The 14,685-nt window shown below is 36.7% G+C and overlaps 1 protein-coding gene across 1 annotated transcript; it reads left to right on the top strand.

Moving 5' to 3' along the window:
- The first annotated feature begins 303 nt into the window (after window positions 1–303).
- Window positions 304–13,686, top strand: LOC129885137 (glucan endo-1,3-beta-glucosidase-like). The gene is made up of 3 exons (XM_055959342.1): window positions 304–394; window positions 3,286–3,498; window positions 12,911–13,686. Exons 1-3 carry the CDS (start codon window positions 304–306, stop codon window positions 13,684–13,686), a joined length of 1,080 nt encoding a protein of 359 aa, XP_055815317.1.
- The last annotated feature ends 999 nt before the right edge of the window (window positions 13,687–14,685 follow it).

The following is a 14,685-nucleotide window of genomic DNA, read 5'->3' on the forward strand; positions in this document are numbered from 1 at the left end:
AGTGTCTCACTGGGTATGATTGGATTCTCCAACTTAATTTATTTATTTTTAGGTAATTCCTTAGCGAAAAATCTAGATTCGCCTCTGATTTTTGATTTGAAATTTGTGCAAATTTTCTTATTTTTGACAAAATTGCACTATTATGACATGTAGTGTCTCACTTGGTATGATTGGATTCTCCAACTTAATTTATTTTTTTTAGGTTAAAATCAAAAAATCGCGCTAACAAACGAGAAACGAACACCTATATAAGAAGAAATAAAATGGTTCCTTAATATACAAATTACAGCTTCATACTTTTCAATGTCATTGAGCAATTTGTTCACTAAAGGTTGCTTGGCTGCAATTGTCCTTGTCCTTATTGGGCTGTTGATGTGCAATGTCCAAATGACAGGTCTTTTTCTTTCTTTCTCTACACATACGCACATTGTTATAGGCGAATTCATAATTTGAAATTACTGAATTTTAAATGGTTATTGATCGATTATATATACTTATTTCTTTCTTTGTTTCTTTCTTTGATATGTATATGTATACGGTTCCAGTAATAGTAATATTAATTCTAGTCACTCTTTCACGTTCCAAAAATGGACGTGATGGTATTCGTCTTTTTCCATCAAGATAAGTCAGTCAAAATCCAACAAAAACGGAAGATATCATAAATGAATCAATAATAATAACATAAACGTGGAAAAATTATTCATTCTCAAAATATCTCTAAAATCTGGTTGTCACGTGTACAAGCCACTAGTATAAATACTAAATTGAAAGATAAATACAGATCTTAATGTCTTTGTTTCTCAAATAGAACGCAAGATAAGTAAAGAAACTAGAGGGACCCGCCCGGATGACAAGCAACTACCTCTCAACGTCTCCTCAATAAGCTTCGGAAGAAGGATGAAGAAAACTAACACGTGGATCCGGAGTCGGAACCTACACAAGTGTAGAAGAAAAGAGTGAATACCAACAACACGCTACTCAACAAGTAATCCAATAAAACAAGGTAAATCTAGATAGAATACGAGAACTCCTTCCATCTCAACCGAATCACCGAAACTATACCCTGCATAGAAATCGCCCCAAACTAAAAGTTCACAATGCGTTCACAAGTTTCATAATTACAGTTCAACTGCTACAACTCACCAATCACAAGTATCACATTTATCAATCACAAGTATCAAGAATCATCAAACACTATATAAAGATTATCATGCACAATTAATGAACAGGACTCATGGGGAATACCCCTAATTCCATATATTTGTCGGCAATGACCTTGACATCAATAACATACACTTGCCGACAATGACCTTGGTATCAATAGTGCTCACTGGAAATGACCTCAACATCAAAAACCCTAGTCCAATGACCTCGGCATTAAAATAGTATATCTCATCATAGTGTTCTAGAATAGATGCAAATAGGCATGTTCACACGATAATGAGAGAATAACAAGTTCAAGTAATTCACAACCACAACAAAGCTACCAAAGCATTTCTTTAACTACCACATCAATATCACATCACGACAATTCACATTTCTCAACACATTGTCTTTTTCGTTATACCCCATTCTATAATTAAGATTAATCAATTTGAATAGTTAACCATCACGTCTTTCTCATTACTCCCCAACACATACAACAAGGAGGGTTCAAGAATTCTACAAAATTTGCAAAGGTTTAGAGGTTCACTTGCCTTAATCAATTCATGACTTAAGCTTTTCCCTTCCGAACGGTAGCCAAATCAACACAATTTAGTCAAACAAGTATTCACAATAAGATTTCAGAATTAACAACACCCATAACACACAATTTGAATAAATGGGTCAATTCGGCTCAAAACCTTTTTTCTGAAAATAAGGTTTGAATCTTGAAATTGTTATATAAATAGGCTACCCAAAGCATTTGGAATATATTGGTGAAAACCATTTCGAAAAAGGAGTTGTATTCAATTCAAAATCAATATTTTTTCTTGAAAACCTCATATTTTGCCAATCAAAAATCTCAATTTTTGATGTTAAAATCACTATTAATAATGGAGAATTAAAGATTTAGGGTCACAAACACTTACTAATTGATTCACCACAAAACTTCTCTTCAAAATCGCCTCAAAGGATTTTCCAAACCTCAAAATGAGAAATATTGGGTTAAACCCCAAAAATTTAGTCCAACCCCCCCCCCCCCTCCCTCAAGTATCACGAAAGCAACTCAGGGTTGCTTTCACGACACCCTCTTAAGCGATCACCTGATTGCTTTCGCAATCCCCGATAAATAATGGACCTTCGCGAAAGCAACCACCCTCTCACTTTTGCGACGTTGGAGGCACTAGAATCACAAAAACTTTCACAAAGTTCAAACATACTCCGAATGGACCTTCAAGATTCATTCGAAATCTCATGCATACAAACCACATATGCTATCCTACTATATTCAATATTTCAGACTCAATGGAGCCGTCGAAATATGAATTTGAAGTCTCTTTGACCCGAAACTTGTGAAAGTCGCACTAAACCAACTTAATGCTCAAAAATACCAAATCAAGCTCGGAACCTCTGAAAATTCAATCAAGACCTCCTCTAGGCCTAAAATCATCCCCCAAATTTAATGGTACTATCGGAAATTTGATTCTGAACCCTGAATGTTGACCAAAGTCAATTCAAAAGCTAAAATCTTAACAATATCCAACTTAGGACCTCAAATCCACGAAACAATTTCAAATCTAAAACCAACAACTCTCCTAGACCAAACTCCGCATCTCGGAGCTAATAAAATTGGCGAAATTCTATTCTGAGACTCGAAACTCCAAAAGACACCGAAAACTATTTTTTAACAACTTAAGCCTTTCAAAATTCTAAAATTTCCACACTTCACAACTTTTCACTCAAAATTCGAAACAAATTTTATAAACCAGTCAAAAATGACTGGGTGTCAATATCGAGAGGAGTAAAACGATAATTTCAAGTAAATTTTCAAAAATGACCAACTGAGTCATTGCACACTTGGGTCATTAGATATTTTGATTATTGTATTATCTTGTTGTAAGAACCGAATATAAAAGCTACTTTATTTTGTCTAACAATCTTTGATATCATTTAAGGCTAATTCCTTTTTTCGATATTAAAGGTAATTGTAGGTAGTACGTAAAACCGTTGTAACCAAGGAATGAATCCATTAAGTGAAAAAGAGCCATTGTAATGCCTCATTCATCTCTTACTTGAAATCCGCTAGGTATGTTGTTGTTATTATTTTGACACCAGTTTCTTTTTCTTTTCCCTCAATGTATAGGGAATATTCTAATATTGGAGTATGTTATGGAAAACTTGCCAACATTTTACCAACAGATCAAGATGTCACAAATCTATACAAGGCCAATGGGATCAGAAAGATGAGAATCTGCTATCCAGATACAATCATCTTCAATGCTCTCGAAGGAAGTAACATTGAAATAATTCTTGATGTCCCAAATCAAGATCTTGAAGCACTAACCAAATCTTTAAGTGCTAATGGTTAATTGTTCAAAACACCTCTCTAAAAACCCTAATCCTCCTCCTTCTCTCTAAAGTAACAAATGTCAATAGTGTACAGAGCTGCCAGAATGACCCTAACGCCGTCGGTGGCACCCCGCAGACCACCAGACTTAGTCCAAGAGGAACGTCTCCCACCTAGGAACAAGACCCAACTAGAATCAACACATAATTCCATCCCTAGCTCGTCGTATGTTGACTACAGTTCTGTGACCCCTATAGCAATTTCGAAGGAACAGCTGGCTTGGGCACAAAAGATCATCTCTTGGTCATAAAATGGAAGCAATGATGCAACTCACGGTAATAACGCAGAGTCTGGCTCTAAAGATTTAGCTACACAACAAATCTCAACCCATTTCACCCTTCCAATCGGAAAATCTGGGGATATTCGAGGCGAATCGGATACTGAGGGTGGTTCTTTTGATAAAGAGCTCTCTAAGTGCGACTCAGATCAGAACTTCTTAAACTTGAAGAGATACGACACAGGTAGTATGGATGGTGTACAGTTTATGGTGGAACAAAGAGCAATAGTGGAACCATTAAATTCTGTGAGCATATCAACTGGTGCTGAAATTAATGCCTTACAGGAGATGATCTCAAAACAGTCGAATGTCGACAGTGAAGAAATGACAAGGAGCAATATCCATGTCAACCCAAGTAAATGTGTCTCGATTCCAATTGAGCATAAGTATAAAGAGGTAACCCCCTCTGTACAACATGAGGTTAAGGATAACAGGGAAAATAAGGACGAAAATGGGCTGAATCCTATAGCTATAGAAACTGATACTCAGGACAATAGAGAAGAAGTTGATGCATGTGGTAATAATATCAAGCTTAATCATAACACTTCAGCATCAAACAAGACTCAACTCCCTTATGATCTCACCAAGCTAACATCCAACTTTGTTAAACATAACCCTCAGTATCAACCAAATCTGCAGAAGTCAAATGACAAACCTCCCACAAACCCAAAACAGCTACCTCAGTTACAGAGTCCCAAAACAGATCCTGTCCTAGAACCAAGTCCATTCATAGTTATACAAACTTATGCGACTAGACTAAGAGTGAACCAAACAAGAACTGAAGTACCTATTACTATTTCACCCCTTGTATACACCACAAGACAGGGCCAAGATGTAAGTATACTTTAATAGGTAAATTCACCAATACAATGCCCAAGATAAAGCTTATCAGAAGAAGTTTTATTCAGCAGACTCAACTCACTAGAGGTGTCAAGATTGCTCATTTCAATGCAAGACACATCTACATTGATCTTGATAACGAGGAAGATCATATTTCAGTTTGGAATAAACAGAAGATGTATATTGAAGGGCAACTTATGTGACTTCAATTGTGGACTCCAACTTTCAGGCCTGAGGAGGAAACACCTATCGTACCAGTTTGGGTTATACTACCAGAACTACCTTGGCATTATTATAATAAAGAGTTTATAACCACCCTTTTATCCCCAATTGGTAAAACACTGTACCTGGATGTAGACTCACTTAAAAAAAACTAGAGGCAGTATTGCAAAAGTAAGGATACAAATGAATATCACCAAGGAAAGACCCCCACATATATGGATAGGAATTGATGAAGAAGATCACACTAAAGACAGATGGCAAGTTATACAGTTCAAAGGTATACCTGAATATTGTTCTTATTGTAAGCATCAAGGGCATACTATGACAAGATGCAATGTTAAGAGGACAGAAGAAGAAAGGAAAGAAGCTGAAGAAGCAAGGAATAATAAAACCAAGAAAGATGATGAAAACTAGGTATATCCCTTAACCACCATACAAATACCTGAGAGTAATATATCTTTAACTAATGTAGGTACAAAAGAAAACCAAGTTGGGAGACATCGACAGCACCAAAATAGGAACAAAAACAAGGAGGAACAACAAGAATGGCAAATTCAAAAAAAACCAAGACAGAAGGAGCAGCAAAAGAATGTTCAATCAAATCAGATTCTAGCACAAACAAAGCAATCAGATATTGACTTATCTATCTCATTCCCCCAAGCCCCCATTAATGTCTTAGATGCTGACACAAGTGACACACTGGCTAGAATGGAAAATATGAAGGAACCAGGTATTGACTTATCTCTCCCACACCCCCATAGCTCTCCCAATAATCTTAATATTGTGACTTTTGAGGCTGATGTAGTTTATGGAGGTGAGGATGGGGGAATACAAGAGGAAAACACTAACTTGTAGAAAGAGGTTATCGGGGGAGGAAAAATACTTTAGTTGACCTAGGAATGACTTTAGAGACCCAGCTACCACAGAGGTAACTACTACAGCAGCAACCACAAAGGAGAGGCACAAAGAATAATCAGTACAAGAAGAGGACTGGCACACAATGGATAAAGAACCTCCTGATCTGAAAAGGAAAAATAAGAGTCCTCAGATTTTTAACAAGAAGTCTACATTAGCCCTTAGTAAGAAGAAAAGGGAGGCTTTGAAGAAGAAACTGATCAAAGAAATGCAATCAGGACAAGAGAGCCTACATGATTTCCTAGTAGTGGAACAAGCAGGCATCCATGTGACATCTCTGCAAATTCAGGAGCCAAATAATGGAAAATGTGCACTCAGCAAAAAAAGTACCCTACAAGAACTAACTGATAAATATAGAGTCACAAACTCTGAGGATGAGAAAGATCTTGATCAATATGATGAGGTTCAAAAGGAAGATGAGAAAACCAATGCCCACTTGATGGCATTTGATCCTACCATAGATACAACCACACAAGAAGGAGAACAACAAATCTCAGAAAAGAATGGCCTTTCCCCCAGGGGTCAGCAAGAAAAAAGGAAAAAAAAGCAACAGGATGACACCACAAGTTCTGATAATGCTATTTGCAAAAGTGGCATCAAAACAAGGTCCAAATCTAATAAGTCTTAATGATTAACACCATATGCTGGAATGCAAGGAGTATTGATACTCAGGGTTCACTGGATAGACTCCAAAAACTCAAAGACTATCACAATATCTCTATGCTGGCAATTCTTGAACCATTCTCAAACCAATCCTACCTCAATTCCCATAGAATTCAGCTTAATATGGACAGTGTCATTCATAACCCCAATAACAAAATTCGGCTCTTGTGGAATAAAGATATGGCATGCTCTATTATAGATCAGGATGAGCAGCAGATTACTTGTGAGATCAAACATGTTGCATGGCCTATTACCTATCTCACAACCTTTGTTTATGCCAAATATAAGAATCACTTGAGAAGAGACCTTTGGGAGAAACTACTGCAGTACTCCAGGGTAGACAAACCATGGTGTACCATAGGGGATTTTAATGTAATCATTGATATTGAAAAGAAGATGGGGGGCATACCCTACAACATGAAAAAAAGCTTTGAATTCATAAGTATTATTGAATCTTGTGGACTCATAGACTTGAGTTTTCATGGTGCAAAGTATACATGGTGTAATAATAGAGATAATGATGCCAGGATTTGGAAGAGACTAGATAGAGCTATGGTAAATGATAAGTGGCTAGAAAAGATGCCTATGGCTACTATAACTTACCTAGCTTCCACTAGATCAGAGCACTGTCCTTTATTCATGGAGTGTGCAGAGAGACAGTACAATGCCATTAAGTATTTTAAGTTCCTACACTGCTGGGTTGATAATGATAACTTTCTTGATGTTGTGAAAACATGCTGGAGTAAACCTGCTGCAGGAAATCCTATGAAAAGATTCCAGGAAAAAATGAAAAGAGTGAGCAACACTCTGAGTAGTTGCTCAAGACAAGAATATGGTGATATCTTCTCTTCCATCACCGATTTTGAGACAAAATTTAGAGATGTTGAGGATGCAATAATCAGATATAACTCTGATGATAATAGAACCAAACTGAATCTGATCAATGCCAAATACATCAGGTACCTAAAGATAGAACAGTCCATTCTTAAACAAAAAACTCAACTTCATTGGTTTAAGGAAGGAGATGCCAATTCCAGTTACTTCTATGCTATCATCAGAGGGAGAAGGAGAAGACTGTATATCCACAAAATTGAAGATGATCAGGGTAATATTATTCAGGGAAATATAGAAATTGCCAAGGCTGCTTGTCATCATTTTGAAAAAATATTTACTGCAGACAATAAGAATATCAATGAAGAAGCTCTTAGTTACATACCTACAATGGTCAGTGACAATCAAAATCATATGCTACAAAGGTTACCTACTAAAGAGGAGTTACAGAAAGTGCAAAATCTTGATCCCAACCAACACACCTGATGATATTATTGATAGAGTAGTGTCCATCACTGGATACAAATGCACTCATGGCCCTATGACTTACTTGGGATGTCCTTTGTATATAGGAAGGCAAAGAGTCATATATTTCACTAGTATGGTTTCAAAAGTGATTACTAAAATACAAGGGTGGCAGACAAAGATGCTAAGCTATAGGGGTAGAGCTACTTTGATCAAATTTGTGCTTCAATCACTTCCTATACACCTACTCTCTACCATAACCCCTACCAAAACCACTTTGAAACAAATTAAATGCCTTATTGCTGACTTTTTCTGGGGTTGGGATAAGGAGAAAAGGAAATACCATTGGGCCTCTTGGGAAACTCTTAGATTACCATATGAGGAGGGAGGTATTGCTGTAAAAAATCTCGAAGATGTATTCTTAGCAATGAAATACAAACACTGGTGGTTATTCAGAACTAAGAGATCTCTATGGGGTGATTTTTTGAGAGCTAAGTACTGTCAAAGAGCCCATCCTGTCACAAAAAAGTGGCACACAGGCCAATCTCTCATATGGAAGAACATGATGAAGAACAAAAGTGATATAGAACCTCATATTAAGTGGAACTTATATTCAGGGAGCTGCAGTTTCTGGTGGGATGATTGGTTGGGTGTTAGCCCTTTAGCCAATCACTATGAATATATTCCAAGATTCAACAACTCCATTGTCTCTATGTTCCTGACAAATGGGAGATGGAATGAAGAGAAAGTTAGGCAACAGGCCCCTCAACATATGATACACACCATTATCAACACTAAAATCAGGCACCAGCAGGACACATTAGATCAGGCTCAATGGAAACTGCAGTCATATGGAAACTTCACTTGTAAATCAGCATGGGAACATGTGAGGAAGAAAAAAAATAAGACATTGACTGATACTCTGACATGCACACTAACATCCCTGTCAAGGCTTCATTCCTGCTCTGGAGAACATTGAGACACAAACTTCCAACCAATGATAAACTGATTTCTTTTGGGAGAGAAACTGCAATGTGCTCATGCTGTTACAGGCCTGATTTAGACAACATAGATCACATTTTTGTATCTGGAAACTTTGCTAAGCACATTTGGGAATACTTCTCCAACTGGTGGGGAATTAAGCAGGACCACAACTCCATTAGAAGCAATCTGATGAAATGGTGGACCTACAAACCAAACAATGAGGTACATAAACTCATGCTGTAAGCTATCCCTATACTTATTTGCTGGAATATATGGAAGAACAGGTATGCAAGTAAATATGGAGGAAAGAAATCTAGTACTACTAGAGTGAAGTTCACTATAATCAAGGATATATACATGCTGACTGCTACTGCTTTTCCATATATTCCATGGCCACCAGCTTGGAAGGATCTAGTTATGTGGATAGAAAACTGCAAACATGACATAAAAGTAACACAGGTTATATGGCTCACTGTCACGACCCAAAAACTGAGGTCATGATGGCACACATCTCAAAACCCAATCTGATGTGTAACCCTAAAAATAAAATTCATACAAGACTTCCAAAGAGGAAAGTGATTCCACGATTTAAATAAAAAGAAAAAAAAACAATGAAGAAATTATCCCAAAACCTGGTGTCATAAGTATAAAGAGCATCTAATACAAGGTTCGAATCTGAAGATACAACATAAGTCTCTGAATGATACAAAAGACTGAAAAATAAAGATAGACTAGTGACGATCCGAATTCTGGGACCTCACCACTAATCTGAGAATTACACAATCCGCTAGAATATTAACTGCCACGTGGGGTACCCCGACTAGTATCTGCATCAAAAAGTGACACAGAAGTAGGGGTGAGTACAATTCACATGTACTCAGTAGGTTTTAGCTGACTGAGTATAAGGAATTAATCAAATCTATGAAATAAACTAAGGAACGCTTCCACCTGCATATAGAAAAGTCCCACTTCGGCATCAGTGCCGCCAGTTTATATATATAGTGGCACGAATAAAGTATAATAACAACTCATAATCACAATTAATCAAATAATTCAAGCAGCACAAATGTCAATGCAATGCAATGCAATATGATGATGCAATGATGTGGTGGTACGGTGGAATCAAGACTGTCGCACAGCCTGTCGTATACACCTGCCGAGCTGTGCTACCAAGCAGGACCCATGGGGGTCTCGCAGACCATATACCTCAATCACAATATCTCATTATCCTTGCCACCTCCTCGTGGTCAAGGGATCACAATGCATCCACTACCCTGCCGGAAAACTACCTCGGTCAGGGACTCAAGATACAAAGGTTGGGATCACAATGCATCCACTACCCTACCGGAAAACTGCCTCGGTCAGGGACTCAAGATACAAAGGTTTAAAGGTGTTTCATTTTCTTTCTCAAAAAGAATTTCCATATTTCTCAACTTCCCATGTTTCATGATGTGATGAATGAGGATGAATGCATCAAAACACATATGCATGGAAGTAATAATCAACTCACATGTGGTATAATGTTCAAAGTTCTCAAAACTTAACCTACACATGATATTCACCCTCAATAAATAGTAACGGGAAGAACACACTTTCATTTAAATATTCACCCCTTTCTCAACAATATTTCAATACTCAAGTATGCTCAAAACCCCCAACTCAATCTCTCAGGCGGCATCACAAGTCAAATAATATACTCAAGCCTCTCTCTTAGGCAAATCATAATTCACATGCTCTCAAAGCAAATAAGATAACAAATAAGGCCCCCACACGGGCTATGTAATACAAATAAACCCCGTCACGGCAACACATTAATAAATAAGCCTCCACACGGACATCATAATATATATAACATTCTCAACTCATACTACAACCCCATCCCAAAGTCTATAACATATGAATGATTAATTACCCCATCTCAATCTCAAAGAAAGATAGCCAAACCTACCTCAATTGCCGAAACCGCACTCGAATACCTCCACCGGACAAGTAACTCTCGAATTCAGCGCTCGGAATGACAACCCACTATCAACAATGAAACATACACGTCACAAGGAGTCCAATGACACCCATATTGATAGGTTTCGGAACCGGGGGTAAAATGGTCCAAAAATTAACTATTTTCGAAAAGGGTCAAATCTGTAAATTTATTGAACAATCCCATTCTATTGGTAATAAGGAACTCATGGTTGAAAAACCCATAAAAATAGAGCTCAAAACGAGTTGGAAATCACAATTTTCCTTAAATTCGGATTAGGGAAGAAACAAGGATTTTTGGGGTTTGAAACTAAAATTTAAGAGTTAAAATCGTCAAAAACTTAATGAAAAAGGAAGGTTTTAGGTCAAAAATCACTTACCCAACACTTTGCCTCGAAAATCTCTTCTCAAATCACCTCAAGGAGTTCAAGAACTCAAACAAATGTTGAAAAATATTGAAATGAGAAGAAAGGGGCATTTTCTGCCCAAAAAGTTATTGTTCACGCGTGTTACTGTTCACGCGTGTTACTGTTCACGCGTGTTTTGTACAAATTTACGAAAATCACCCTCAAGGTCATTACACTCACCCCCCCCCCCCCCCCCTTAACATTGTTAAACTTAACACAGATGGGAGTGTCATAGGCAACCCAGGGAAAATAGGAGCAGGAGGCATAGTGAGGGATCACATGGGTAACTTGATATATGCTTTTGTCACTCCTTTGGGAGTTGGAACCAATAATCAAGCTGAAGTGCAGGCAGCCAGTTTTGGCATCAATTGGTGCCTCCAAAATTGTTATAGTAGAGTCATTTTGGAAGTAGATTCTGAGCTAGTGAACAAGTGGTTGCAGCTGGACATCAAACTACCTAGGAGCATTCAAAATTTCATTGCAAAACTACAACACTTGACCCAACTGTTAGAATTCCTCCAATGTCAACATGTATTCCGAGAAGCAAATTCTCCAGCTGATACATTATCTAAGTACAGCCATATACTTGATAATACTCAGGACTTTTACAACATTCAACAACTCTCACAAGATACCAAGGGCTACATCAAGTTGGACGAGTAGGAATGGCAAGCTTCAGGAGAAGAAGACTCAAAAGGATTAAACAACCTCCTTGAAACCTCTTAGCTTTAAGTTCCTAACTTATATTTCAATATTGGATGTATCTAATTCATAAATATATCTATGTTAAAGTCTTCATAGTTAGGACTCTTGTAAAGGGGAGAGTCTCCCTCTTTTATTGCTTTTCTAGATTAAGCATCTTACCACTAGAAGTAAGAACTAGAGTAGATGTTTGTGCCTATGATTATACTGTGCAGGTACACTGCAGGAATGCAGCACATGAGTTAGCACTTGGATTCCTATTTTGGTTTGGCTTCCCATGCAATCAATGTCCAAATAGTTGCAGCAGCCAACTCATGCTGCAAATCCAAGAGTTGCACAGGCTGTATTCAATGCAAGATGAGGATGCAATTTGCCCCAGCAAGATTCAATAAGCAGCTAGAGCTGCTGCCAGAAATGCAGCAGTTAAGTCTCCAACAAAACAACACCAAGTTATATCAACCTGCAAGCTGCAACATCCAACTACAACATTCATCAACAACATCATCCAACAATCTGCAACACACTACAGAGCTGAAGCAGTTAGCTACTCTGAGAGTCAGTTTAATTCAAGGAAATCAGATAGTCAAAAACACTAGTTCAAATACATATCTCTAGAACTCGGACAAACTCGGTATGACAAGACTAGAAAGGACAAAGATGAAAGAACGACCTCGATCCATGAAAATTAGAAGTCTCGTATACTTGTTCTCCTTTGTTTTAGCTATGTATAAAATGTAGCTTATTTGAATAGGACTAGTGTAGGTTTCTTTCTTGTATTCACATGGAAGGGGAGAGTCTCCCTCATTTACGTTTCTCTTAGTCGCATTGTATCGAGAGGAGTCCTCTCATAGGTTTATCATTTTTTCTAGTATTTAGAAGGCACTATCTAGTATCGAGGATGAGTTAACCGACCTTAGTAGGTTAGCCGACTTATGAACCACCTAAAGTTCGGAGGTAAGGTTTATGTCCCCCTCCTTGTATTTTTATATTTTATGAATGATAAGGTTTGGGGGTGTTGCTCAACCCCTGACTGTGCACGAGAGATGGGAGCCTCGTGTAGGGTCTATTCCCGAAAAGAAAAAAAAAGTGCTAATGGTTGGATTCAAGATAATATAAGAAGTAATTTCCCTGATTTTAAATTCAAATATATATATATATATATATATATAGGAAATGAAGTCTCTCCAGCTACAACTAATGGTCAATTTTCACAATTTGTTCTTCCCGCGATGAAAAATGTTTATAACGTGTTATCAACAGCAGGATTACAATATAAGATCAAGGTTTCAACCACGACATATTCAGGGCTCTTAGCCAATATCTACCCACCAAAAGATAGTATTTTTCGCGAAGAATTTAAGGGTTTTATTAATCCAATAATTGAATTCCTAGCACAAAATAACCTTCCAATCTTAGCCAATATTTACCCTTATTTTGTCCATATTTATAACACGATTGATATCCCGCTTTCTTATGCACTTTTCAATCAAGAAGGAACAAATTCAATAGGATATCAAAATCTTTTCGATGCCCTTTTGGATTCTATATATTTTGCTATAGACAAAGCTGGAGGACCAAATGTGGAGATCGTTGTATCGAAAAGTGGTTGGCCTTCGGAAGGGAACCCTTCAGCAACGATCGAAAATGCTCAAATTTATTATAGGAATTTGGTTTCTCATGTAAAAGGCGGAGTTGGAACTCCAAAGAAACCAGCAAGGATTATAGAAACTTGTTTGTTTTCTATGTTTGATGAAAATCAAAAGCAGGGAGAAGTCACAGAGAATCACTTTGGACTCTTCTATCCAAATCAGACTGCAAAATATGATCTCAAATTTATGTATAGTGATAATTAACAAGGAAGAATCCTATGTTTTCCACTCATATGCAAATGTTTTCCTGTTTTTTCTTCAGGTTAATTTCTCAGATCGTCACTCAACTAATAGTTATTATAATTTCATATATAAAGCCATGCACGTTTCTTTTTTTTATCTAAATTTTCTTCAACAAGGAAAGTAATTATCATCATCTGAGAAATCGATTCAGCTTCTAAAAAGAAAGTGAATTCAGATATTTGGTAACACGAATTGAGAAAAATAACACCAATATTGATTTCATCCTCATACCATAATCCGCCTGAACGCAAAAAATTAAAAATTAAAAATTAAAAATGAACTAAGACATAGTTATTATTATTGCCATATATACGCGATCGATCAAATAAATGTATATATACCTCGAGGATGCAACCTCCTAGACCCATTCCTTCAAAAGGTTGATGGAAACATATAGCAGCTACTAATGGCCTAATTGTAACAAAAAGGCGCCATATGCTACAATGATCGTCTATACCATCAGAACTCTTTATAACAACATCGTTATATAACAGAATCAGACAATCAAGTTTATTTTTCGAATTTGATTTTTTATGTTATATTTGATCTCTTTATAACATTTTTACTTATAAAAATAACAACCGTCTTTATAATAGTACTCTATTTGTAAATACATCCCAAGTATATTAGTTATCATCTTTTTTTAATAATCTAATAATTAAGAAATAGATCCTCTATGATTACCAATAATAGTTCTACATATTTTGATCAATATTTTAAATATTATTTATGGCAAAGAATATTATATGAATATGTATTTTCATCACTAAAAGATTTCCCTTCCTTATACAAAATGTGATTAAGCTTAGGATTTAGCATTAAAGTTCCTTTGTCCATAATTTAAAAAAAAAAAAAGATTTATGTTTCTTTTTTTTTCCTATAACTTCTTTGTATCAAAATAGATATTTTTGTCACGTGTAAAATCATCCAACAAGGTCAGTTCGGTGAGTAAAATAAAAA

The sequence above is a fragment of the Solanum dulcamara genome, chromosome 4 (genome assembly GCF_947179165.1).
Source record: "Solanum dulcamara chromosome 4, daSolDulc1.2, whole genome shotgun sequence".
Lineage (NCBI taxonomy): Eukaryota > Viridiplantae > Streptophyta > Magnoliopsida > Solanales > Solanaceae > Solanum > Solanum dulcamara.

Excerpts from the sequence above, each read along its gene's own strand:
- LOC129885137 (XM_055959342.1), top strand. The coding sequence starts at position 304 with ATGTCATTGAGCAATTTGTTCACTAAAGGTTGCTTGGCTGCAATTGTC. Across the intron at positions 395-3,285 it reads GTGCAATGTCCAAATGACAG|GGGAATATTCTAATATTGGA; the intron begins GTCTTTTTCTTT and ends CCTCAATGTATA. Across the intron at positions 3,499-12,910 it reads AGCACTAACCAAATCTTTAA|AAAAAAAAAGTGCTAATGGT; the intron begins GTGCTAATGGTT and ends ATTCCCGAAAAG.